The 27,062-nt window shown below is 39.9% G+C and overlaps 1 protein-coding gene across 3 annotated transcripts in view; it reads left to right on the top strand.

Annotated features, from left to right (window-relative positions):
- CC2D2A (coiled-coil and C2 domain containing 2A) overlaps positions 1–27,062 on the top strand; it is a 142,956-nt gene that overhangs the window by 46,842 nt on the left and 69,052 nt on the right. For all 3 annotated transcript variants that reach the window (XM_026455630.1, XM_026455632.1, XM_026455631.1), the window contains 9 exons: positions 8–154; positions 3,445–3,607; positions 4,628–4,764; positions 5,367–5,498; positions 15,502–15,711; positions 16,666–16,772; positions 20,717–20,857; positions 24,420–24,576; positions 25,400–25,638. In XM_026455630.1, the coding sequence (XP_026311415.1) occupies positions 8–154; positions 3,445–3,607; positions 4,628–4,764; positions 5,367–5,498; positions 15,502–15,711; positions 16,666–16,772; positions 20,717–20,857; positions 24,420–24,576; positions 25,400–25,638 (1,433 nt within the window). The remainder of the gene's footprint in view (positions 1–7; positions 155–3,444; positions 3,608–4,627; positions 4,765–5,366; positions 5,499–15,501; positions 15,712–16,665; positions 16,773–20,716; positions 20,858–24,419; positions 24,577–25,399; positions 25,639–27,062) is intronic.

Below are 27,062 nucleotides of genomic sequence, written 5' to 3'. Positions count from 1 at the left end.
AGAAGAGGCCTACAACTTCTTTACTTTCAACTTTGATCCCGAACCAGAAGAATCAGAGGAAAAGCCAAAAGCAAGACATAGAGCGGGAACTAATCAAGGGGAGGAGAAAGGGGAAGAAGAAGAACCACCCGCACGAGGAAGAGGAAAGGAAATGGTATTTAATATCAGGATGGTAATGAGGTGTGGGTGGAGGGCTGGGAGGAAAAGGGTGATACACCTGCAAGAAAGAAAGTGGCTGAGGAGAAAACCCGCCACCACCAGGAGAATGACACTCCACATGAGTTGAAATCCCAAGTACTGAATTCACATGGCTCCCTGTGCTCTGGGTTAGACCCTACAATGTAGTAGGAAGAACCTTGATTAAACCTGTTTATCTTTATTTTGTGAAAAAAAAAAATTAAATAATGTGGCTTGTGGATTTTTCTTGCTAGACTCCACATAATGATTAGTATTTATTCCATGTGCAAAGTATGTTCCTCTGCAACGCAAATGAAACCTCAGTCTCTCTCTTACTGCAACTTTACAAAGTAAGCAGCTTTTTGTGCCCAAACACCACACCCAGGCTACAACTCAAATTCTGCAACTGTGGGTGGTATGTGTGAGATAAAAGGAGAATATACCATTTAAAAATGGGCAAAGGTATTGAACAGACATTTCTTCAAAGAAGACATGCAAATAGACAATAAGTCCATAAAAAGATACTTTACACCATTCATCATTAGGGAAGTGCAAATCAAACCCACAATGAGATACCCCTGCACATCCATTAGAATGGCTCTTACCAAAAACAAAACAAGTGTCATAGAGGATATGGAGAAACTGGGCTTTGGTGCATTGCTTGCAGCCATGTAAAATAGTGCAGCTGCTGTGAAAAACAGTATGGTGGTTCTTCAAAAGTTAACCACAGAATTATAATATGATCCAGCAATTCAATTTCACTCTGTGTATATATCCAAAAACATTGAAGACAAGAACTTGAACATATACTTGTGCATCAATGTTCATAGCAGCATTATGCACAAAAGCCAAAAGGTAGAAGCAACCCAAGTGTTTATCAGCAGATAAATGGATAAACATAAATATACAATGGAATAGTATACACCCTCAGAAAGCATGGACATTCAGACACATGCCACAACACAGATATACCTTGAAGACATTACACTAAGAAAAGTAAGCCAGTCACAAAAGAACAAATATTGTGTGCTTTCACTTATATGAGCTACGTTGTATAGTCAAAATCATAGAGACAGAAAGTAGAATGGTGGTGGTCAGAGGCTAGAGGAAAGAAGGAATCAAAGTTGTTGTTTAATGGGTACAGAATTTCAGTCTGGGAAGACGAACAGATGGTGGTAATGGTAGAACCACAATGTGAATTTACTTAATGCCACTGAACTGTTCACCTAAAAATGGTTAAAGTGGGCTGGGCGTGGTGGCCTGTAATCCCAGCTTTGGGAGGCCCAGAAGGGTGGATCACCTAAGGTCAGGAGTTTGCGACCAGCCTGGCCAACATGGTGAAACCCCGTCTCTACTAAAATTACAAAAATTAGCTGGGTGTGGTGGCAGGCACCTGTAATCCAGCTACTCAGAAGGCTGAGGCAGGAGAATTACTTGAACCCGAGCGGCGGAAGTTGCAGTGAGCCGAGATCGCGCCATTGCACTCCAGCCTAGATGACAGAGCAAGACTCTGTCTCAAAAAAAAAAAAAAAAAGGTTAAAATGGTGGACTTTATGTTATATATATTTTGCCACATTAAAAGTAACAAAAACACCCTAGGATAGTCTAGTATTCGCATAATTGGATTAATTCTCTGCTTCACTTATAATCTCCTCCCTTGAGAAATGCCTCCCAGAAATGCACTTCTTTTACCTAGATTTATAGAAGCTCGGGAAATGTTAGTTTATTCTATAACAATCGTTATGCAAATCAGCATTCAGCTCATTCAATGTTGCTTGAGTGTCCTCCTGACATGACAGCTAACTTCCCAAAAGCAAATGATCTAGGAGAGAACCCAAAAAGGAAGCCACACTTCCTTTATGACCTAGTCTCAGGAGCCACATACCGTCACTTCTGCCACGTTCTACTCAGGAGAAGTAAGTCACGAGGCATAGTGCACTCTCAAATGGAGGAGAATTGGGCTTCACCTGTTGATAGAAGTCTCCAGTTGTGAACATCTTCTGAAATTATGACACTTTCCACCAAAGGCCACTTCTCCCTTCCTTTTGCCTATTCACTGCCCCAGAAGCTCTGTTTTCCTAAAATCACACACATTTTAAATCACACACATTTTGAAGCCCCTTCCCTATAGTCCATGCTCTACTCCGCCCGGACACTTTTAAAGTATTTTCATCTTCAAGGTTGATTTAGTCTTTTTGAACAAAGTTTTAGATCCTCTGTAGCCCCTTTTGCTAGCTTCCCTTTTCTGTCTTCTCTGCAGTTTTTCTCTGGGTGATTTTGCTCACCATGAAGCAGAGGTGGGGCAGGAGAAGGAAGATTACACACTGCCATCTGGTGATCTTTGTCTCTTCACTTGTTCAATGTTTTGACATTCTCTGTCTTCAAGCTAAGTTAAAAGCATGGTTTCTACATAGATTCCCTTTTTCCTTCCTACTGTTTCGTGTACATGGAGAGGAAATATTAAGAGGCAAGTAGCTAGACTGCCATCGTTGTCTTCAGCTACCTGAAAGTCTCCACAGGATTTTAAAAGATGTTGCTCATAAATGGATACCAGGTTTAAATTTTTAAAAGAAGGAGAAAGAAAAAGAGGAAGGAGGAGAAGACGTTTGGAAAATATCCAAACAAAATCAATATATGTCAGCTAACATTTGTGATTATAGCCTCTTTGCTTTGAATTTTTAAGTGCATCATTTAATTTTATCCCCACAAAGTGCTTAGAGGTAAACTCTATTACTATAACCATCTTATAAGTGAGGAAACTGAGGATCAGATGGTTAAATAAGCAGTTTCAAGTTCCTCAGACAGTATATGGTGAAGCTGGGATTTAAACCCAGGCAGTCTGAACAGGGTGTGTAGACTGTGCACCTATACGCTTGGTGCCTTTTCCCTTGGTTTAGTGCCAGGTGGAAGGTTAAACTGCTACATAAATTATGAGCCCAATTCTTTACATAAATGGCCAAAAGTAAGCACCCTCAAAGGAGGCCAGATTTGTTGGGATTTTGATTGTTTTGCTTACCACTTCTCTTCTGAAACAGCCATCTCTGATTTTGACATCTTCCAGGTGTGTAGAATAGTGCAAAACAATTTTTTTTTAAAACCCACTTGTTAAATATGAAAGATTGTATAGTTCTATGCTTTCATTTTTTTAAAAAAGGAAAAGATAAAGTTGTAGGAAATGTTAAGTTTCGTGAGTCTGGTATTGTTAATTATTTTTCTAACTAAGAATCTTAGCATGATTTTTTCTTGTTACTTTTTAACATTATGCAGGATGAGGAAGAACTGCTTACTGGTGATGATGCTGAGGACTTCCTATTGGGCTTAGATCACACGGCTGACGATTTTGTAGCAGTCAGACCTGCAGATTATGAAAGCATTCATGATCGGCTGCAGATGGAAACAGAAATGCTCTTCATACCCAGTAGGCAGACAGGTACTTGCTCTTTTTATTTTCTTGTTCAGTTTAGAAATCGTCACTTTCCTTGTAATGAAATATGGCTAGTGCATAAGGATGCCTCATCTCCAGATCTGATTCCAGTTTCTAATCTGATTTAACAATCAAGAAATATCTTCAAACAAACAAACAACAACCACAAAAAAAAAAAACACAGAACATGGAAAAATATCCATTCAACAAACACTTATTGATAGACTAATGGAAGATACACCAAAGTACTGTGGGAACCCTTTTATCAAATCAGTGATCAGTTACAGGGGCTGAGAGTTTATGAGAACAGCCTTTCTTTCATCTTAAGTTTATCCCCACCCTTCCCTAAGTCACCATCCCCTGTGTATTTTCTTACTACTCTATGGCGTGATCTTGTAGAGACCTTTGCTTCCTGTTGCTGCCTGTCACTCCCACTACGATCCAATCTCCAAGGCAGCAGGGAACTGGCCTGGATTCCCAGAGTCTCATCTGTGCCTGGCACAAGGAGGCTCTCAGTAAAGATGTGTTCTATGAATGAATAAAGCAGTGAATGAATAAATGAGGTAATGATCACGTTCACTCAAATAAACTTGTTCATTTACAAAGCACGTCCTCATACTTTACCTCATTTAATTCTCCCAGAAGCCCAGTTAAGTAGATTATTATCTCTTTTGTACAGGAGGAGAGAGTTCAAAGAAGTGCCTGGCCCCAATTCACCCAGCTGAAAAGTAATAAAGCTAAAACTTGTCCCTCGTCCTATGATTTGAATACTACCTTCTTCTCAGTATGCCACACTGATGAGTTACATATTAAATTATTTAGGTATTTTCTTTAAATACCTGATTCTACAACATACTCCTATAAGTGAGCACATTCATCTTTCCCTTGGTTCTGCTTTTAAAAATTAATTTGGAAAATTTGCATTTTCTAAGAACATAAATGAAATCTCTAGTGATTCATTCACCAAATTGCAGTTTGAGATATTTAGATTGGCCCTAATGTTTTATTTATTTATAAACTATCTAGTCCCTACATATAAAAAGCTTCCTGAGAATGTACAGCCCAGGTTCCTGGAAGATGAAGGCCTTTACACTGGAGTAAGACCAGAGGTGGCACGCACCAATCAGAACATCATGGAGAACAGATTGCTGATGCAGGATCCCGTAAGTGTGGCCTGGGTGCACTAGACATAGCTTTTATTTTCCTAACAGGGCAGTCATTGCATCCACTGTACTCATTTCCTCTTGAGGTTATCCACAGAAAGTGGTTCAATTTTTTTTTAACTTTCTCTCTCAGTACATTTATTGATCCTCAAATAATATAACTTCTCAACTGCTCAAAATCCATCTTTGCTAGCTGAATCTGTGTTTTTCCTGCTAAACCAGATGCTGGCAACCTTTTCGTACTTGACAGAATGTTTAAATTATCCATAGGTAGAATAGTCTCAATTTTGAATTTTTATCCTGTGTTTTTTTTTTTTCTTAAATGTTTAATGAATAGAAAATAAATTTTTCCTAAGCATTCATTTAAGTTCTTTAAAATACTATTTAGGGAGCCAGGGTGTATATTTTAAATCAGCTGTGAGAGGTGTTAGTGAAGACTTGATTTCTAATGGAAACAGACTTTTACAGTTCTGTTGGGGGAGGAGGTACATGAAATATATATGTTGACACAGAATTTTTTGACAAGAAACGTTGTTTGTGTTGTAAACCATTTTCTGTTCAATTAGAAGAAAATGTTATCATTCCCTCTGCTTCACCTACAGGAAAGAAGATGGTTTGGAGATGACGGTAGGATCCTAGCTCTGCCAAACCCCATCAAGCCATTTCCTTCAAGGCGGCCAGTACTAACACAGGAGCAGAGCATTAAGGCAGAGCTTGAAACACTGTATAAAAAGGTAGACACTCCTCTCTCTCCACTTTTATTACATGAAATTGAAAGTGCTTTGCTTTTTGAATAGCTATGTTTATAACATTCCACTTTAATTTTTTAAAATAATTCACTACCTTACACATAAAGAACAAACATCAGGCATATTACGTAAGAGTAAGTCTAATTATACTCAATGAATCTCTTCTTAAACAAGGAGTGTGTTTCCTAGCTAGGAATGACTGAGTTTGCATCTTTTTTCACACATCCTGGTTAACTACCCTTATTTTTCTTCTTTTGCCCTCTCTTCTCTCTTGTCATCTCACATTTGCTGCAGGACCACTTCCCATTTGTTGTCTCTTTATTATATAACTAGAGATTTTCTATACTTGCAAATCCTTTATATCGTATTTTCCTAAGTCTGGTAACCAACTGCCTAATTCCAGCCCTTGCTCTGCCATTCACTGGGTGAACTTGGCCGTTAGTCTCTCATACCTCAATGTCTTCATCTGTAAGGTAGGCACGATAGCAGTGTCTGCTTCCTAGGCTTGCTGTGTAAATTGAATGAGGTAATCCACATAAGTGCCTAAAACAGAGCTGAGTAACTGCTGGCTATCATTACAGTTGCCTGCCCTCATATTTAATTACATTGCTCTTGCTTTCCTGGGTGTATTAATCTGTTATCATGCTGCTGATAAAGACCTACCCAAGACTGGGCAATTTACAAAAGAAAGATGTTTAATGGACTTACAGTTCCACATGGCTGGAGAGACCTCACAATCATGGCAAAAGGCAAGGAGGGGCAAGTCACGTCTTATGTGGATGGTGGCAGGCAAAAAGAGAGCTTGTGCAGGGAAACTCCCATATATAAAACCATCAGATCTTGTGAAACTCATTCACTATCATGAGAACAGTGCAGGAAAGATCCGCCACCATAATTCAATCACCTCCCACCCACTTCCTCCCATGAAACCTGGGAATTGTGGGAGTTACAATCCAAGATGAGATTTGGGTAGGAACACAGCCAAACCATATCATTTCACCCCTGGCCTCTCCCAAATCTGTCCTCACATTTCAAAACCAGTCATTGCCTTCCCAACAAGTCCCCCAAAGTCTTAACTCATTTCAGCATCAACTTAAAAGTCTACAGTCTAACATCTCATCTGAGACAAGGCAAGTCCCTTCTGCCTAAGAGTCTGTAAAATCAAAGGCAAATTAGTTACTTCCTAGATACAATGGAGGTACAGGCATTGGGTAAATATGTCTCGCATTTGGGTCATGATGCAAGAGGTGGGTTCCCATGGTCTTGGGCAGCTTCACCCCTGTGGCTTTGCAGGGTACAGCCTCCCTCCTGGCTGCTTTCATGAGCTGGTGTTGAGTGTCTGCAGCTTTTCCAGGTACACAGTGCGAGCTGTCAGTGGGTCTACCATTCTGGGGTCTGGAAGACAGTGTCCCTCTTCTCATATCTCCACTAGGCAGTGCCCCAGTAGGAATTCTGTGTGGGGGCTCCAACCCCACATTTCCCTTCTGCACTGCCCTAGCAGAGGTTCTCCATGAGAGCCCTGCCCCTGCAGCAAACTTCTGCCTGGGCATCCAGGCATTTCCATACATCCTCTGAAATCTAGGCAGAGGTTCTCAAACCTCAGTTCTTGACTTCTGTGTACTTGCAGGCTCAACACCATGTGGAAGCTGCCAAGGTTTGGGCTTGCACCCTCCAAAGCCATGGCCCGAGTTGTACCTTGGCTCCTTTTAGTCATGGCTGGAACAGCTGGGACACCAGGCATCAAGTCCCTGGACTGCACACAGAATGGGGACCCTGGGCCTGGTCTAAGAAAACATTTTTTTCTTCCTAGGCCTTCAGGCCTGTGATGGGAGGGGATGCTGTGAAGACCTCTGACATGCCCCAGAGACATTTTCCCCATTGTCTTGGTGATTAACATTCAGATCCATATTACTTATGCAAATTTTTATAGCTGGTTTGAATTTCTCCTCAGAAAATGGGATTTTCTTTTCTATTACATTGTCAGGCTGCAAATTTTCTGAACTTTTATACTCTGCTTCCCTTATAAAACTGAATGCCTCTTGAATGCTTTGCTGCTTAGAAATGTCTTCTGCCAGATACCCTAAATCATCTCTCTCAAGTTCAGAGTTCCACAAATCTCTAGGGCAGAGGCAAAGTGACACCAGTCTCTTTGCTAAAATATAACAAGTCACCTTTGCTCCAGTTCCCAACAAGTTCCTCATCTCCATGTGAGACCACCTCAGCCTGGATTTCATTGTCCATATCATTATCAGCATTTTGGTCAAAGTCAATCAACAAGTCTCTAGGGAGTTCCAAACTTTCCTGCATTTTCCTATCTTCTTCTGACCCCTCCAAACTGTTGCAACCTCTGTCTGTTACCAATTCCAAAGTTGCTTCCACATTTTTGGGTATATTTTTAGTAGTACCCCACTTCTTGTACCAATTTATTGTATTAGTCCATTTTCATGCTGCTGATAAAGACATACCCGAGCCTGGGCAATTTGCAAAAGAAAGGGGTTTAATGGACTTACAGTTCCACATGGCTGGGGAGGCCTCACAATCATGGTGGAAGACAAGGAGGAGCAAGTCACATCTTACATGGATGGCAGCAGGCAAAGAGAAAGCTTGTGCAGGGAAACTCCTATTTTTAGAACAATCAGCTCTCATAAGACTCATTCACCATCACAAGAGCAGCACAGGAAACACCCACCCCCATAATTCAATCACCTCCCACCTGGTTCCTCTCATGACATGAGGGAATTGTGGGAGTTACAATTCAAGATGAGTTTTGGGTAGGGACACAGCCAAACCATATCACTGGGACTACCTCCTTCAGAAACCTGTATAATTTTAAATTTGTAACATTCAGCACTAATCACGTGAAACAGAATGGGGTGGGTATAACAATCATCATTTTTGTCTATGAAGAGGAATGATGAACAGAGAAAACATAGGCCCAGACAGAGACTGAGTACAGTCCTGCTGTCCTACTATCTAATTAGCTTGCAGCTTTGGGCAAGTTCCTTTACTGCTCTGGATATTTTTCCTTAACTGAAAAATAGGAATAATAATCATTTTCTCTCCCTCATGGGGTCATCATGAGTACTGAGATGATATATGAGTATGACCTTTTTGAAAATTATAAATTTCTATAAAATATTATTACAGACAAGTATCAGTGGATGGCTGCTTTATACAGAAATGTGATCCTGGAAGCAGATTTACAAAACAAGGGTAAAGATAAGTTCCAGTCCATGAGGAATTTATCATCTATTTGGTTACATGACAAAAATACATGATATAATTAGTGATCAAAACAATATCAACTTATGCATTTATTGAATAATCCATCAGTCTGTATCATCATCCACCCATCCATTCCATTAAACACAGATATGATGAACACTGAATTATGGGTTACAGTTAGAAAACAGAAGAGTAATTAATATGGAGGGTAGGGCATGAGGGATCCAATGGATCTCATCTGTTTCCTTTTGAAATTCTAAACCAACTTGGAAATACACTGGAGTCAGAGAGGGATCCAGATATCCCTCGCACTAAGGGTAAACCCAGATGGCAGAATGCGACTTGAACTGGAGACCAGATGGTTTCCTGTTCCATTTCTCACGAATTTTGTTCCCCAAGTAGACACAAGCTGAGCGGCTCTGGTGTATTTACCAGGTGGAGTGCCAAGCAGACCATGCAGGCCAGTGAACAACCTCTCCTTGGAGACAGCTAAGACAGGACAGCCAGGGGCCACTGCTTAGCTTTGCAGGTAACCTGGACTAAGGATCTTGGGTTCCAGCTGACTCTCCAGTCAGACATGTCCTTCCTTCTCTCTTGGGAAGCAGCCAGTAGGGCTGGAAGGGCAGGTAGAGAAGGACAGAGGGTTTCCTTTCAATACTTTTGAGAAGCAAAATCTTCCTATCATACGAGCAGAAATAGGAAAGTCAAGAAAGAAGAGTTCTACTGAAAGGGGCTTGTTATAAAGCATCACAGAGCAAAGGAAGTTAGAAAAGGAAGAAGTCCAAAGGGGCTGACATCTTCCAAGGGCATTTATTGGAGGGCTATGCTTTGAACACAACAAAACATGAAGAAAGTCTTAGGCTGCACAAGAAAGAAGCAAAGGGGATTAACTTAAATGGAGGAGATATTATATCTATCTGTTATTCCATAACAGGTCACCTACTAAGTTTATTGTTGAGTTGTATACCTCAGTCTTTTTTAAAAATGTAATTTTGTAACCTTCCAATTATTCAAAACACAGTGCTTTTCTTTCACAATTAACATTTTTACTGTTTTATTTATTTACTTTAACCTTTTCCTTCATTTTTTCAGACTGTCTCTTGCCTGGAAAAAAAAAAACAGTTTTTCCATCATTCCATGAAATAGGCTTGCCTTTAAGAAAAAAAAATTAAATGCCTACAGCCTCTATTTTCAGTCTTACTTCCAAACAGACCTTCCACCTAGGAGTTTCCGGCATGATGCAAGAGCAAAGAAATAGGTCGGCAGGCAAAAATTGTTTTGCTCTTGTACTGTTAATCCATTTTCTTTCTCCCTCTCTGGCTATGCTGAACGTGACTTAGGGACAAGAACTGGGTTATAGTCTTCTTCTTAACTCATACTTAGCAGTGTGCCTGTCACATAGAAATACCTCAATAAAAGTGCAAATTGAATGTCATTAAAATGACTTTCCTGCGTGTATTAAAAGAAATTCCTTTTTTCTATGCCTCTCTCTGATTCAGCTGTCTCTCCTGCAAAATACTAGCTTTTCTTAGGTTCTGGTTTAGTCCTGGCATCCACATAATGGAAAACCAAGTCACAGTGCCAAATCAAAAGTTGGCAATTACAGCTAGGAGCAGGGGCTCACACTTGTAATCCCAAAGCTTTGCGAGGCTAACATGGGAGGATTGCTTGAGGCCAGAAATTTGAGAACAGCCTAGACAACATAGTGAGACCCCCTACCTCTACAAAAAATAAAAAGGTAGCCAGACGTGGTGGCATAGGCCTGTGGTCCCAGCTACTCAAGACACTCAAGCAGGAGGATCACTTGAGCCCAGGAGTGCAAGGTTGTAATGAGCTATTATCACACCACTGCACTCCAGCTTGGTTGACAGAGTGAGACCTTGTCTCTAAAAAATACATGCATACATACATACATAGAAGGAAAAATGTTAAGAAAATAAAAGTCGGCATTTCCTTGGGCCCTTAACAGAGCATTGATGAATTTACGCCTCAGAGCGCTTGGGTCTGATGCTAACTTCACCCAGCAGGATCAACCAGCACTGATCACCCGTTTGAGTCAAGCCCAGTTGTTCTTTGGTTAGGAATACTACGCTATTGACTCAAATGATGGATTGTGCACCCTCCCATTAGAGAATTTAAGAGTTTTATTTAGAAGGGAGTTGGTATTCAGCCCTGCTTTTTTGAACTTTTTTTTTAATTACAGAGGGGGAAACAAGTAGTTTTTAAAAGTGAAATATTCTGTTCCTAATATTGTCTCAATATTAGGATGTTCTTAAATTGAGATGAGACAATTAAAGACAGAAAAATGCAAAAAGGAATTAGCTGTCATGCAAAGAAAAACTGTTAAACATCAAATAAGAAAGAATACAATTTAACACATCTTAAGAAGTAATTAGTGCAAAAGGAAAAAATTAAAATGCTAGATAGGACATTGCAGGTAAAACATAAACAATATAAAATACAGTTTGCCTAATCACGATAGCAAAGTAGGGTTAAAGTTGTTGAAAAGCAGGCCCGGCGCAGTGGCTCACACCTGTAATCCCAGCACTTTGGGAGGCCGAGGTGGGCAGATCACCTGAGATCAGGAGTTCAAGACCAGCCTGGCCAACATGGTGAAACTCCGTCTGTACTAAAAATACAAAAATTAGGCAGGGGTGGTGGGTGGGTGTAATCTCAGCTACTCAGAAGCCTGAGGCAGGAGATTGCTTGAACCTGGAAGGCAAAGGTTGCAGTGAGCAGAGAACATGCCTTCGCACTCCAGCCTGGGTGATAAGAGCAAAACTCCATCTCAAAAAAAACAAAAGTTGTTGAAAAGCAGTACAAACATCCCTCTTCTTTCTCTCCTTCTTTTGTCCTTCCTTTCTTCCTCCCCTTTTTATTACTTCCATCTCTAACTAAAAGTCTACTATATTCTTAGCTGTACTAAATTCCAGGAATACAGTGGGAGCAACCTTAGCTTGGCCATAGAGAGACTTTGTGCCTTGGCTGGAAAGACAGAAATGGAAACAAGTGCTAAAGCCCCTGCAACGTGTAGGAGCCCCCCTTTTTCAGAACCGCATACCCATTGGAGGACTGTGTCATGATTCAAAGCTCCTGCAGAGGTACCACTAGATAAAAGTGTCACTTTCCCATCATTATTCCCACCAATTTTTCACCAAAGCATTGTTAATCTCCTGCATTCTAAGCACTGCACGACACAGGATTCTCTTGGTTGCACATGACAGAAACCCACTGCAAACTAGCTTAAGCAAAGAGGGAACTTAGTGGCTCAAAAAACTGGAAAGGATCTGGGAATAAATCATAAAATGAAGGAGGACCTTTAGGAAACAAGATCTCAGGGGCCAGGACCAGGGATTTGATGCCAGCAGGCCTCTCTTCCACCTCTCTTTTCTCTGGTTTGTCTTGAATACTGGTGGGCCTCATTCTCTGCAATTGCAGGCAGTACAGAAGTCTCCACATATTAGGGGATGTGTCCTTTGATAGCCTAAGCTTAACAACTCCAGAAGGAAAGAATCATATTTCTCCCCACGGTTCACATTATCAATACCAAAAAATAAACTCTAGTCAGTGGCAAGTGGATCATTATGCACTAACCTCATGTCCAGGAAACATGGCATGTTTCCAGAAGATGGGAAATGAGAAGGCTTCCCAGGGAAGACCAGAATAATAATTCTAGAATCTACTGCAGGCTCTGAGGTGGACCCAGACTTTGTTGCTATTATTTTCTCAGGGCAAATGTAGAAACTTGCATTGTAAACTTACCAAGGATTATTAATTTTCTGTACATTTTTGTTGTTGTTGTTTTGAGACAGAGCCTCGCTCTGTTGCCCAGGCTGGAGCACAGTGGCGCAATCTCGGCTCACTGCAGCCTCTGCCTCCTGGGTTCAAGCAATTCTCTGCCTCAGTCTCCCGAGTAGCTGGGATTACAGGCATCTGCCACCACATCCAGCTAACTTTCATATTTTTAGTAGAGACGGGGTTTCACCATCTTGGCCAGGCTGGTCTTGAACTCCTGACCTCGTGAACCACTGCCTTGCCCTCCCAAAAGGCTGAGATTACAGGCGTGAGCCACTGCACCTGGTCTTCTGTAAAATTTTTAATTTTTTTCTCCTTTGGTATGCATCTCTGCACATGCTGAGAACATCAATAGATAATCCATACTCATCAACTCTTAGAGTTTTGGTTTTCAGTTGAAGACTAAAAAATCAAATGAATTTTAAAGTTAAAATATACTCTAAATATTATCCCTCCTTGGGAGTAATTGTTGCTACTGTGTTTATGATAGTTGTCAATAAATAAGAAAGGAAAACAGATGCAACAAAAAAAAGGACAAGGAACTAGGTGTCTTTCACCCTAATAGGAAGAGAGTTGGGGTCTTTTGATCCTGTTAGCCCAATGACTACTAAGTGTCCTGAAACACCATTATACTTGGTTGAGCTGAGCCTAAGGCCGAGACCACCAGCAGGTTTTGGAACTTAGGCTAATGCAGATTTGTAGCAGGAGGTGCAAAGTACAGGTGACTTAAGTTACATTACAAGTAAATAGAACCACTCTACCCATGTTACTTACTCATACCAAGAAGTGTATGAGAGCCACACCCTGAGTGATCTCATAACTCTGGAACCCCATAGGTAAGAGGCAAGGCAAGGCAAGAATGAGCAGCTGCAAAGCAATTAGAGAGGAATTTTCCATTATGTCTGTGGTTTCAAGTCTAGTTGTGCATATATTTGTGAGGTGGAAATTTTTAATTAATCCAGGTAATCTGGATTATAAAAGAGTGGTCACATGGAGATTAAAAACTTCTAATATTAATGCAGTTTATAATTGAATACTTTTACCTGAATGAAAGAGAAAAAAAAAAAGTGGCCCTCCATTGTTGCAATCTGAAGTGTAGGTATATTAATGACCAGATCTGATCTCTCAAAGGCCACCCAGGGCTTTCATAAGATGCAAAAGACCAGTGGAAGCTGATCCATGTCCCAGTGGTTTTTCCTCCTATAAATCCAAGTGAAGATTCTTGAAAGGAATTGTTGCTACTGCGTTCATAATAGTTCTGAATATATAAGAAAGGGAACAGATACAACAAAGAGACAAGGAACTAGAGGTCTTTCTCTCTAATAGTATGGGAGTTGTGGTCTTTTGAGCAGTCTAGCCCAGTGGCTGCAACGAGTCCTGAAAGCTTTTTTACTTGGTTGGGCTACGCAAAAAGGAGAGACCACCAGCAATTATTGTAATGTGGGCTAATGCAGATTTGGGAAATACAGCATATTCCAGAAAGTACTGCCGTATAGTTAGTTAATTCATCCTGATTTGAGCCTAAAATATTGGTAAACACATTCCAGTTTTACAAGGCCTTTTTAAAATAAAACAATCTGTTCAAATTTTATAATCATAAGATTTTAATGCTGGAATCCACTCTTCTGGGCTGGGTTTCCCTACTTCCCTCTGCACATCCCAGACTTCATGCTTTTAGATCCTAGGACTGTTTTCCCTTCTAAATTGATTGCTGCTTGAAGACAGGCTCTACCACACTGTATACATCCATTAATCTTTGTTGAGTAAATGAGATGATGCATGTGAAATGCCTGATACGATACCTAGTGATCTATAAAATGCTAATTTAATCTTTTTCCTTAGCCTCCTATTTCTACATATGAAAAATTAGAGGCCCAGAGATGTATAGTGACTTGCCCAAGGTCTCAGAGCAAGTTCAAGGTAGAGCCAGGTCTAGAATCCAAGTCTCATAGCCCAGATCTAGCATCTTCACATAATACCACACAAAATAATTAAATGAAGAGTTTGCTGAACATGTTACCCATAATTTAGGGAGGATAAAACTTCCATTCTGATCAGAATTTTTACAATTTTCCTTTAAGCTCATGATTTGTAAATAATTTACTTATGCCACATTATCATTTTCTAGATAAATAGCTCATCTCTGCAAAAAGGAAGGATCAAGTGATGTCTCAACCACTATATCCTTACTGTAGTCGGTCTTTATAATGAGAAAAAATAAAGGCACAAAATCCAAGATGTCTCCTCTCCACCCTTGAGCTCCCACCCACAGTAGCTGTAGTAATCAAAGTAAATATCTTGAAGATTTTATGGAAGAAAAGCAAAGAGATGTATCTGATACATTGTATAGCAGACGATCCAAGAAATTCCTATTGGATACTTCTGTTTTGTTTTCTACACGCTTGGCTCAGCTGCACAGCCCCCACTCTTATTTTGCAAACCAATATCTCTCCTCCCCATGAAGACTGAGTGCCAGCATGATGCTCAGTTAGGTAAATGTCTCTTGCTGCTGTCTACAAAATGAAGCCTTCTCCAGATGTTTTAAAATGTAAATACATGGGATATGTCTGGGATCCAAATAATGATCGATTTGAACTAGAATCTATGCTCCTCCCGTTCAAAGAATTTCAAGGTCACCAGCTACAAAACCCAAGATTCCAAGAAACAAGATAGTCTGCATGAAAAGGATTAGAACTACGACTTGGGCGAGTAATAAAACCTAAAAGACTTAGGAAAGCAAGACTGAAATGGTTTCTTTTCTAACTCCCAGTCTTTCATTTTGCTGTTCAACTATTCAAAAAAGAGCTGGCCTCTAAAACCTGGAAATAGGTAATCAAGCATTTTTCACCTGACTTGTCCAGGATAGAAGGTATTTTGCATCTAACTGTTTTCCCATTGTGGATTAGAGAATCATTATCTAGTAAGTGCTTTAACTGTGTTCTGTCTACAACTCTTCTCTCCTTGGCAGGCAGTAAAGTATGTTCACAGTAGTCAGCATATGATCAGATCTGGAGACCCTCCTGGAAATTTCCAACTGGACATTGATATTTTGGGGTTAATCTTCACTCATCATCCCTGTTTTAGCCGAGAGCATGTTTTGGCAGCCAAGCTGGCCCAGTTATATGACCAGTACCTTGCAAGACACCAGAGAAACAAGACAAAATTTCTTACTGATAAGGTACATGTGATTTCTTCCATAATGATGGTCATGGAGTTGGTTCTTCCAATGAGCCCAAACAATGAAAATTTCTAACGGCAAAATGTTCATGCCCCTCTTTCACATGTTCCTCTGTCTAGGATGTGTGATGCATTATCCAGCTAGAGACAAAGGGAAAGACAGAGTTGGTATACATGTAATGTGTGCAAATTTATTGGCACACACTTGCCCTAAACAGAAGGCTTTCTGTAAACACTACAGCACCCACCAGAAGTGGGTGTTAGGTGGAAGATATGTGGTTATTACTTGCTTATGTGAGCTCAGAACTTGAAACCATTGGTGGCTTGAGAATATCTATCGTTAGAAACATTCTCATCTTTATATTTACTATCCCGTAGTATGGCACTTAAACACAAGTCAGTTGTTTCAACTGATGGTCAAAGGAATGGCTGTGCATTTGGATTTATTCCCAGTATGACACTATCCCATGGGATTTTTGTGGGTAATTTTGACTATAGGCAATTTTAGTCTCATGCCCTGACTTTAAAACTTTACTGCCCAAAGAAGAGATAACTTCACAATATCTCATTTTACGAGTCTGTAATTTTATAGTTTCTTTGTATCACAAGAATACCATCATATGTCCTGGACCCAGGCAAACCCACTGTTAGCTTTGGAAGAAAACTTGGTTCTAAGATACACACATAAAAATAATATTTTCACGAGCAGCTTGATTATCTGGGCTATGGAACAAGGATGGACATACACTATTCTTTACTAATCCAGTTTCTTCAAGAACAGATGAAACAGTTTTCCATCATAATTCATTTACGTGAAAGTCTAGAGACAGCTGGATGCTTGAACATCCATTCACAGACTGCTGGCACCATTTTGCCCAGGATAAGTGGGTGGGTCCACTTGCACTGCAGTAGGGAATAGAGTGTAACTCAAAACTTGTATCCATATCTTTTTAAGCTCCAAGCTCTAAGAAATGCTGTTCAGACTGGTGTTGATCCAGAAAAACCTCATTCGTCTCTTGATACCATCCAAAAAACCATCAATGAGTATAAATCTGAAATTCGGTGAGTAAAGTTTGTTAAGTGTAACTACCTTTTTCCCCCTGTTAGATGTGCACTTGTTAGAGTTTATTTTTCCAGGTACTTTTTCTGAATGCAATGAATACATGTGAAATTATGCCAAATAAAACAATGAAATACATCTATCATATTAACACAGTATGTGAAGTCCAGTAATGTGAATGAGGATGAGGGAAATGGTCACTCTGCAGGTGTAAGGGAAAACTGCTACAGCTACCACTTTAGAGAGCAGCTTGGCCCTAACTCATAAAGTGTTGAAGAGGCTCATCAGTTTGGACTCAGCAATTCTGATTCAGATACAAGATGTTCTTTAAGGAGCTATGTGTGCATATGTACATGGGGACATGTGCAAAGATATGCACAGCATCACTCAAAAGTAAGACAGCCTGGGCACAGTGGCTCATGCCTGTAATCCCAGCACTTTGGGAGGCCAAGGTGAGAGGACAGTTTGAAGCCAGTAGTTTGAGACTAGCCTGTACAAAAAAATTTTAAATATTAGCTGAGTATAGTAGTACATGCATGTAGTCCCAACTACTCGAAGGCTGAGGAAGGAGGATCACTTGAGCCCAAGAGTTTGAGGCTGCAGTGAGCTAGGATGGCACCACTGCACTCCAGCCTGGGTGACAGAGTGAGATCCTGACAAAAAAAAAGGAAGCCACAAGAAATAACCCAGTAGCAGAGTAAACCCATCTTGGTATAGGCTTACAGTGAATTTCTGTACCACAGTTAAAATGACTGAATCAGATCTGCAGGTATCAACATGAATCATGCAACTTGTTTCTTTATATACAATGCATCTTAGACATTTTCCTGCCACAGTGCATGTAGATTTACATCATGGTTTAAAGCCTGGCATTATGTAGATTTATTGTAGTTTGTATAATTCTCAACTGATATGTATTTGCATTTCTATTCTGTTTTTTATTATTTAAATTCTACTGTAATTAAAATTCCTAAATATTATATTTGTATGAGTACTTCCACAGAACAAATCCTTAGAACAGGAAATAATAAATGAAGGCATTTCAATGTATACTTTTCTTTTTACAGTCTAGCTATGAGTTGGAAATTCTTCCAGCAAAGTAGAAATTAGTGAAGTTTGTAACCTATAATTGGAAAAGTATGGAGTACATTTTTAAATAAAAATTATTTTTTATATTAAAAGGAAAACATTGCAATCCCCTTGTGAGAATAATTTTTGTTTTGGCATACATTAAGAAAAAAGTGACAAAAAGCTATTCTGAAAGCAAATGTGATTTTATATGGAACTGTATTTATTAGTCACTATTTGAAAAACACCAGAACTGTGTGTGAGATCTAGAGACAATACCCAGTGGAGTCATGCACAGCAGACCTGTTACAATAATTCTGTGTCCCTGGAAATGAAAGCCTTTGAGATTTAGCATTTCTGACCCAGTAAAAGAGACTTCCATCCTTTGCTGACTTTTCACTAGGTGGTAAAACAATTTCTAAGTAGAAGATCTATTGCTGGATGTTTCATCACATGGATCCATTTCCTCAAGCCCCCTGGGATCTGATCAGCCACCCCCAAGGACTCCCCACCTCAAGCATCTGCTGAGCCCTCCACTGGTTGCAGTTAACCCGGGCCAGCACCATAAAGCATTTTCCATTTTATTTTCCATAGCGGCATCATGACTACATTCCTTGTCCTCCGAACGGGAACCAGGATATAGAAGGAAGAAAATGTGAATGGTCATGCAACATAGGAACATTTTACTTAACCTCTCTGTAGGGTCTTTGCTCTCAGATGTGCTCACTCTTGAACACATAAAAATTCTATGACCCCAAGTCCCCATCCAGCTACCATTTTATCTCTATATTTCCTTTCACGGCCAAACACCAGGTAAACATTTGCTATTCATACTATCTCCACTCTCTCCCATTTCCAACCTATCCTGTCTCATTCCTGTGCCCACCTTTCCCCTGAAGCAAATCTTGCCACAGCCCCTGGGGACCTCCACCTAGGAAAGTGGAATGGAACGTCTCGGCCTGCTCAGTGCTTGAACGCAGACACCATCCCCACACGTTGCCTGTCAGGACATGCTGCATCTCCACACACCACCCTCTCCCGGGTGTCCTCGTCCCTCTCCAGCCATTTGTCCTTCTCATCATTCTTTGACCATCATTCTCCTCTGTCCAGCTTATACATGTTCTGAGTCTCAGGTGTTAATGTTGTTTTCTTTTTAACCCTGTTTAAAATTGCATTTTCTCCTGAAATGAATCCACTTTTTGGCTTTAAACATCATCCAGATGCCAGTGGCTCCCAAAGTTTCATCTCTGAGCAGGAGTCCACTGCACGGTCTAGACTCCATCTACATCAGGTTTCAGAAAACTGTTGCCGACTCCCTAATCAAAATTGCCTTTCCCTCTTCCTCCCCAGCTCTGGTCAGAAATTTTAATTAAATATTATTTTGTAATGTTCTGCTTCTTTAGTTCGTATGCAAATTTTTCTTGCTAAGAGCTCTTTTTAGCATTTCTGGGAAACTGTTATTTTTAGGTACTAAAAAAGAAAGTAGAAAATATATCAGAAAGCCTGAAGGTGTCATGTAACTAGTAAAATAATTTTATATTGTGGTTTTTAAAACTGAAGCAGGGGTGATAACAGCTAAAGGCATAGGAGACGAACTGATCACCTGATGGTGACAGATAACATTTGTGGGCCTCTTGCTTGGTATCGGGCAAGGTTCTAAGCAATTATGCGGATTATCTCATTAACTCCTCCCAACAACCCAGTGCGGTCAACTCCTACCATACCCATTTTACAGATGTGAGCCGGCAAAGGGAAATAGCTTATCCAATCCAGCTAGTAAATAGTAGAGCTGAGATTCAAACCTGGGTAGTCTGGTTGCAACAACTGCACCCTTAACTACAATGTTTTACTGCTCCTCAAAGAGAATGTTTCTTATTCTAGTTTGTTGCTTTTTTGCTTTTCTAAGGGCTCTCAGAGTTCCAGATCTTGACTACCTAACTACTATCATTTTCTGCCATCTTCCTTTTCTACAACTACCAGTTGATCTTAGAAACCTAGACCTCCTTATTTCTCTGTACCACTAAGTCATCACACATACAACCTCCAGACTTAGGCCTGCCTTCTGGAGGTCATGAGGTGCTAATTTGTGAAATGCTGCATCCTTGGTTTCTCATGATACTTTCTTAGACAAACCTCACACTGATATCATTTATGTATGTGCCGTCCCCTGAGCTAAACTATAAACTCCCTGAGGACGGAGACATCTTCTGTCTCTTAGACACTTCTAAATTCCCTGGAATGACTCATGGCACTTGTTCAAAAATTTAGCAATTGTCTCATTATGCAATAAAATGCATTTGGGATCTAAATATGGCTATCATTTATAAAGAGAACTTAAAGTAAGGTATTAAATAAAATAAAGAGGAAAGAATTTTCAAATGATGCCTCTTCAGATCAAACCAAAAATATTGGTAATCTAGTGAATATTGAAAATCTCCAAGGCATGCAATAACAATACTTCCTCTCCTCAGTGTGGAACTTGTGATTTGTGTTAACACAGAAAGACTTTAAATGTATTTGTTGCTAACTAGGACAGCAGTGTACTTTGCTATGTTTATAATAATTTAATCCATGAGAATTGCCTTTATTTTCTTACCTTCAAAGGTGACTATTTGTTGAAGGATGCATAGTTTTAATATGAATTTTTTAAGTACTTAATTAAAGTCAGATCTGCCTAAAGAGAACAAAATCAAGTAAACCTCTCAAAACAGGTTGACATCCTATTGTCTTTACATTTGCATTTGTATTTAGTTTTCTGTACTTATTTCAAAATATGGTAGCTATCAAATTGAAAATACAATCACTGTAGCATTATTAATTTCTTTTGCAAACACACCTAACTTTTTAATATATACTCATGTGTTATTATATGTTGCAGACAAACGAGAAAATTCCGTGATGCTGAACAAGAAAAAGATCGAACATTGCTTAAGACCATCATAAAAGTTTGGAAAGAGATGAAATCCCTTCGAGAGTTCCAGAGATTTACAAATACTCCCTTGAAACTTGTTTTGAGAAAGTAGGCTTTTTTGAAAAATTATTTTATTGGGATATATCACACATCAAGAAAAATGTATAAAACTTGGATACAGTTTTAAAAGTAATTACAGATAAATATGCATATAACCACTTCCCAGGTTAAGAAATACAACATTTCGTTCCTGAGCAGCCCCTCCCAAATAGCATCCTCCTCAATCCCCAAAATAACAACTACCTGGACTTTTGTGATCATTGTTTTCTTGTCTTTATAGTTTTGCCAACTATGGGCAATCCCTAAGAATATATAGTTTAATATTGCCTGTATTTGACTTCTACATACCTGAAAGTATGTTGTGTGTATTCTTTAGTGAATACATACATGTTTCTTTTCTTCAGTACTGTGTTTGTGAGATTCATCTACTTGACAGCACATGGCTGTAGTTAGATTTCTTTGCTTTATAATACTTCATTATACAAATATAGCCAAACTTGTCCATTTCCATTGATGGGCATTTGAGTTTATTCCATTTTTCAACTGTTACAGGAACCACTTCTGTAGGCATTTTTGTACTTGTCTTTTAGGGTACCTGTGCCCAAGATTTCATTTCAACTTTACATTGCTGATTCCAAACATATTCCAGAAGTTGTGCTGATTCATGCCTTCACGGGGGTTCTCGTAGGTCCATATCACCCATATCATGCCAATTACTTGGTGGTGTTAACTAACATTTTGCCGACCTGCTGACATGTTTTAATTTATATTTTCCTGACTACTCATGAAGGTGAGCATTTTTTTGTACATGCACTGACTATCTGGATTTCCACTTTTGTGAGGTGTCTGTTCAAGGCTTTGGTCACTTTTTGGACTGGATTATTTATCTTGTTATCTTTTTTGGTAATTTGGAGGCATTCTGCATATAACATGGGAATTTGTTAGTAGTGTGTATTGCAGATATCCTCTCCTACTTGTTAGTTGTCTTTTTACTCTCTTTTTGTTGCTTTTTGATGGATAGAAATTCTTAACTTTAAAAAGATAAAATACATTCGTTTTTTCTTTTACTGTTGGTGCTTTTTGTGAGCTTCTTAAGAAATTCTTCCCCGAGTCATGTAGATATTCTATGATATTGTCTCCTATAACCTTTATAGTTTTAGCTTTCACATTTCATCTTTAATTCATTTGGAATTGACCTTCATTTGTGGTGTGGAGAAAGTAAGCTTTGATAATATTTCTGCTACCTAATTCACTAGACTTTTATATATGCTTAAGAGTACAGTTTATCACAACACAACCATGTTCTATGTGTTAATGCAAGAGCATCTATGCTGCTGGTGTTGGTTCCTTTCTGATTGTTTCACCTTAAGTGTTGTGCCTATATACTGACACAAATAGTAACAAATTTGGGCAGTTATCTGACATATTGCTTTGAAAACAGCCATAGTACAGCCAAAGATAGCTGCAAATTGTGATTTTTCTTTGGCTGTAATTACAAAATTGAGAAAAAAAAAAAAAGGTAGTTTTCAGGACAAGTATAAGACTGTGTGATCTTTGAGACTAGAGACCCTGTTGTCGTTGTATATCTGGTTTCTGCCAGAGCACCTGCCGCTTAGTATCTGCTCAGTTAATGTTGGTTAACAATAGTAACAAATTTAGGCAGTTATCTGACATATTGCTTTGAAAACAGCCATATTTCAGCCAAAGATAGCTGCAAATTGTGATTTTTCTTTAGCTGTAATTATAAAATTGAAAAAAGAAGTTAGTTTTCAGGACAAGTGTTTAAGACTGTGTGATCTTTGAGAGCAGGGGCCCTATTGGTATTGTATATCTAGTCCCTACCAGAGCACCTGCCACTTAGTATCTGCTCAGTTAATATTGGTTGACAAATTCAAATATGCTACCTCACAAAATCATGGCTGTCTCCTAGAAATTGCAGTGTTCGTGCTTTCAAATTCTATCTCCTAGGCTGAGCCTCCCACAGAAGCAGTACAGAAATCCTTGCCAGATTATTTTCTCTCTCCCTCCCTCCCATCATCCCTGCTGCTAACTCTCCCTCCATCCTTCCCCTCCTTCTTTTTGAGTTTATAGGGTAAACTAAATTACAGGCATTTTACCCATGAGGTCATAACACTCCTTCCCCTGATAAGTAGCTATCTTCCAAAACCCTTTTCTCACATTCTTGATTCATCTAGCCACCTTATGAGAAAGCATAGTTTTTCCGCCCCCCGCCCCACACACAGAATATTCAAGTTTATTCATGCTTTTGAATAGCAATGAGAAAAGTGAACAGTTTTCTGTATATCAGAGATGGGACATAATTTTGAGGCCAAATTCCCCCTGATGTTTATAAATTTTGGGTACCACTGTGCATCCAAAGTGATTTATTTGGTAGTCATCCTAGAGAGCTGTAAGAGCTTGTGCTTGGGGGACTATAAACTGCTTAAACTCCAGGAAACATGTGTCCATAAGCAAATATTTGTCAGCTCTATGCACTTGTCTAGGTTTTTGTAAAATGGATTACGAAGCTTAACTGCTTCGGGGAAAATAGTGCAGTCAGTATTCGGCACCATCTCCAAAGTGCTGGGTGGAACGGATGCAGTCACCGCACATTTGCCGCCGCCCACCAGGAGAGCCATGCTGTTCATCAACATGTTAAGGGCTCTGAAAAGATGACCAGCAAGGAAGCTTTCACACTTATTTAATCCAGCATTGATATGGACACAATATCTTTTCCTGATGGGACATCTCACAGAACTAATGTCCTACAGAACACACTGTGGAAAACAGTGGTTTGAACGGGGCTGATCTCCTGGTGGAGTGTAAGCAAAATCATCAGAGAAAAACCCAAATCCTCCATCCAAAGTCAAAAAAGTGATTTCACCATCGTTCTCAGCAAACTGTCACAAGGACAGAAAACCAAACACTACACGTTCTCACTCGTAGGTGGGAACTGAACAATGAGAACACTTGGACACAGGGCGCAGAACATCACACACCGGGGCCTGTCGGCAGGTGAGGGGCTGAGGGAGGGATAGCATTAAGAGAAATACCTAATGTAAATGACGAGTTGATGGGTGCAGCAAACCAGCATGGCACATGTATACCTATGTATCAAACCTGCACGTTGTGCACATGTACCCTAGAACTTAAAGTATAATTTTAAAAAATTAAAATTTTTAAAAAGTGGTTTCAGGGACTCAGTAGCAACAAAATGAAGCAGTTCCTCAGAGACTTGAAGAAGTAATAAAATAACTAATGAAATTTCCACCACTATCAGTTGAGAACTTACAGGCCCCGTGTCAGCACACCACACAGATCATTTAACGCAGAGAGGCATGGCTGCTTAGTGTTCAGCGGGTTGGGCTCATATTCAGCCCTTCCACTCACCAGCTGTGTGTTCTTGGGTAACTTACTTAACTTCTATGAGCCTCTGTCACCTCATGTATAAGAGGTGGATAATAACATCTGCCTCACAGGATTGTGAGTTTACATGTGTGATATTTTTAGAAGAGGAACTGGCACATGGCAAGTCCAATATAAGTATTTGCTGTTATTATTGCTCTCTTAATTTCCAGAAATAACCAAGGGACTACAAATTATTTTAAAGGGAAAAAGTTGACCAGAAAGCAGATGAAGAAGCATATGAAGCAGAAATTCAAGCTGAAATAAGTGAACTGTTGGAAGAGCATACGGAGGAGTACGCACAGAAGATGGAAGAGTACAGAACGTCGTTACACCAGTGGAAGGCCTGGAGGAAAGCGCAAGTGTGTAAACAAACACTCAGCCTGGAATAGGGCTGGCCAGGAAGGGTCTGGGAGGACAGCCTCCTGCACAGGAGTGGGGAAACCAGACTGGCAGACTAGGGTATCCTGTGGCTCCCTCTGTCTCTTACCCTGTCCCCTGGCTAAGGGATAAAAGGATGAATGAATTGACTGGCTAATGCATTCGCTTAAAAAGCCACCCAGCTGATTGATACCAGAGCCAGCTTTGTCCATAGAGAATGCTATGGTAGCACTCTGTGACTATTTAAGTAATAATGTAGAAATCACTAATGCTTGTGTCCAGCACTGTGCTGAGTATCTTACATGCATTATTCCATTAAATGTAGGGATTGATGCTTTGGAGTTTCCTTCAGAAAATTATATAACTTTATGGACATGACCCTACAAAACTGAGTCCAAGGGCAACAAATAATAGATCAGGTGGACCTGCAATGCTCATTGTGCTTACACGCCTTATTTTAATATTTCAAGATGTGTCCTTAGCCTTGAAAACCAAAATTAATGATCACATGAATACTTACCATTTTTTAAGCTCTTTCTAGGGACTAGGCTATATGATAAATGCTTTTTAGGCATTTCAGCAGTCTCATTTCAACAGCCCTGGGAGATATTTCCTGGGCTCCATTCTGTAGATGAAAAAACTGAGGCACAGAGAGGTCAGGTGGCTTAGTGACCTGCCTGATTACACACATCTAGTTGAAATGGGGCTGGGGTTTGCATCCAGGTCCATCTGGCTCTGAAGACTGTGCTCTTAAATGAAATTCCAAAATTCCTGTTTGATGTCATGTTGCCTCAAACCCAACAGAGGGCCAAGAAGAAGAAAAGGAAACAAGCAGCAGAAGATCATCCCGATGATGAGATTGAGGAGCCGCATCCTGAGGAGGACCTTGTGAAGCCCACCCCTCCAGAGCCCACTGATCGGGCAGTGATAGAGCAGGAGGTGAGGGAGAGAGTAGCCCAGAGCAGGAGGAGGCCTTGGGAGCCCACGCTGGTTCCAGAGCTAAGCCTGGCGGGAAGTATAACACCCAGTGATCAGTGCCCCAGGTGAGTGGATGCTCTGACCATAAATGAGGCTGACATCTGATACACATGTTCACATGGGCACATGCACACTATGGGGAGTGTACACTTACTGACCTACTTTAGCATCAGGAGAATCATCACCTCTGAATGAATATTAGGTTGAACCACATGAAATTGCTGGCATTTGCCCACTTTAGGTGATTTCATTGATTCACCTACCTCATGCATCTGCACTGGCCACTCAGGAGCGCACTGGAAAGCTCCCTGTAGGAGAAGCATCCCAGTTGCAAATCTCTGCCTGCTGTTCACAGTGGCTGGCTGTGTGGCTTTTGATTTGAGTCCCTTATCTGTAACCTCAATGAGTCTTCGGTCCACTGGTAGCATGTCCCACCTTTCTGGCAGAGGCATGGATGCCTCTCCTTGCCCCTTCCTTGATTGATTTCAGCTGCTCCAGGGATCAGCTTGTCTCCTTGAAGACCCCCCAAAACATTGTAGGTGTGCCCTATAGCTTGTATTTAAGTCAGACCATCTGAAGCATACCGTCCAGATTTGATAAAAATATATGTCTAGTCATTCTTACTTGAGAAACATCACTTGATTTATATGCATTTGTACATATAATAAATCCATAAACATACATTTATAAGTTCATCTTCTTTTTTAAAATTATAACATAATAAAAATATTTTTATATTTCCTATTTATTCTTTCCTTCACTGTATAGCCATGGTTCTCAAAGTATAGCCCTGGAATCAGCAGCATCAGCATCACTGAGGACTTGTTAGAAACACAAACTCAGGCCAGGCATGGTGGTTCATGCCTATAACTTCAGCACTTTGAGAGGCCAAGGTGGGAGGATCGCTTGAGGCCAGGAGTTGGAGACCAGCCTGGGGAACAAAATGAGACCTCGCCTGTATTGAATAAATAAATAAATACTCCAAACATTTTTAATACCTCACATTGAAATAAATATGTTTAAGAAAGATTAATAAAAATTAGCCAGACAATTACTTAAAGGCAACCAACTAAACAGAAATTTTTAAAATAATTTGAAAAAATTATTTTAGCCTTGAAAAGAAATGCAAAGAAAGAAATGCAAACTCGCAAGTTCTACCTGAGACTTATTGAACCCGAAACCCTGAGGTGGGGCCCAGAAAACTGTTCTCACAAGGTCTCCAAGTGATTCTGATGCATGTTATGGTATATCATCATTAATTAAAGGGAGTCCATTAAAATCACCAATACCACAAAATCCCAGACTATCTAGTAAACAGAAGATCTATTGTGAATACAGGGACTATTGTACACTGGAATCTTCAATATCCCAACGTGAAAAATGAGAATTCAAATAGTCAGTTAGCCTCTGAGTTCATTAAAATGTGGGAGTTAATTAGGATGTCATTATAAGACTTCTCACAGTCTTGGTTTCAAACTTCTGCTAATGT

The sequence above is a fragment of the Piliocolobus tephrosceles genome, chromosome 3, assembly GCF_002776525.5.
Source record: "Piliocolobus tephrosceles isolate RC106 chromosome 3, ASM277652v3, whole genome shotgun sequence".
NCBI lineage: Eukaryota > Metazoa > Chordata > Mammalia > Primates > Cercopithecidae > Piliocolobus > Piliocolobus tephrosceles.
This window is presented reverse-complemented; position numbering and strand designations above follow the sequence as displayed.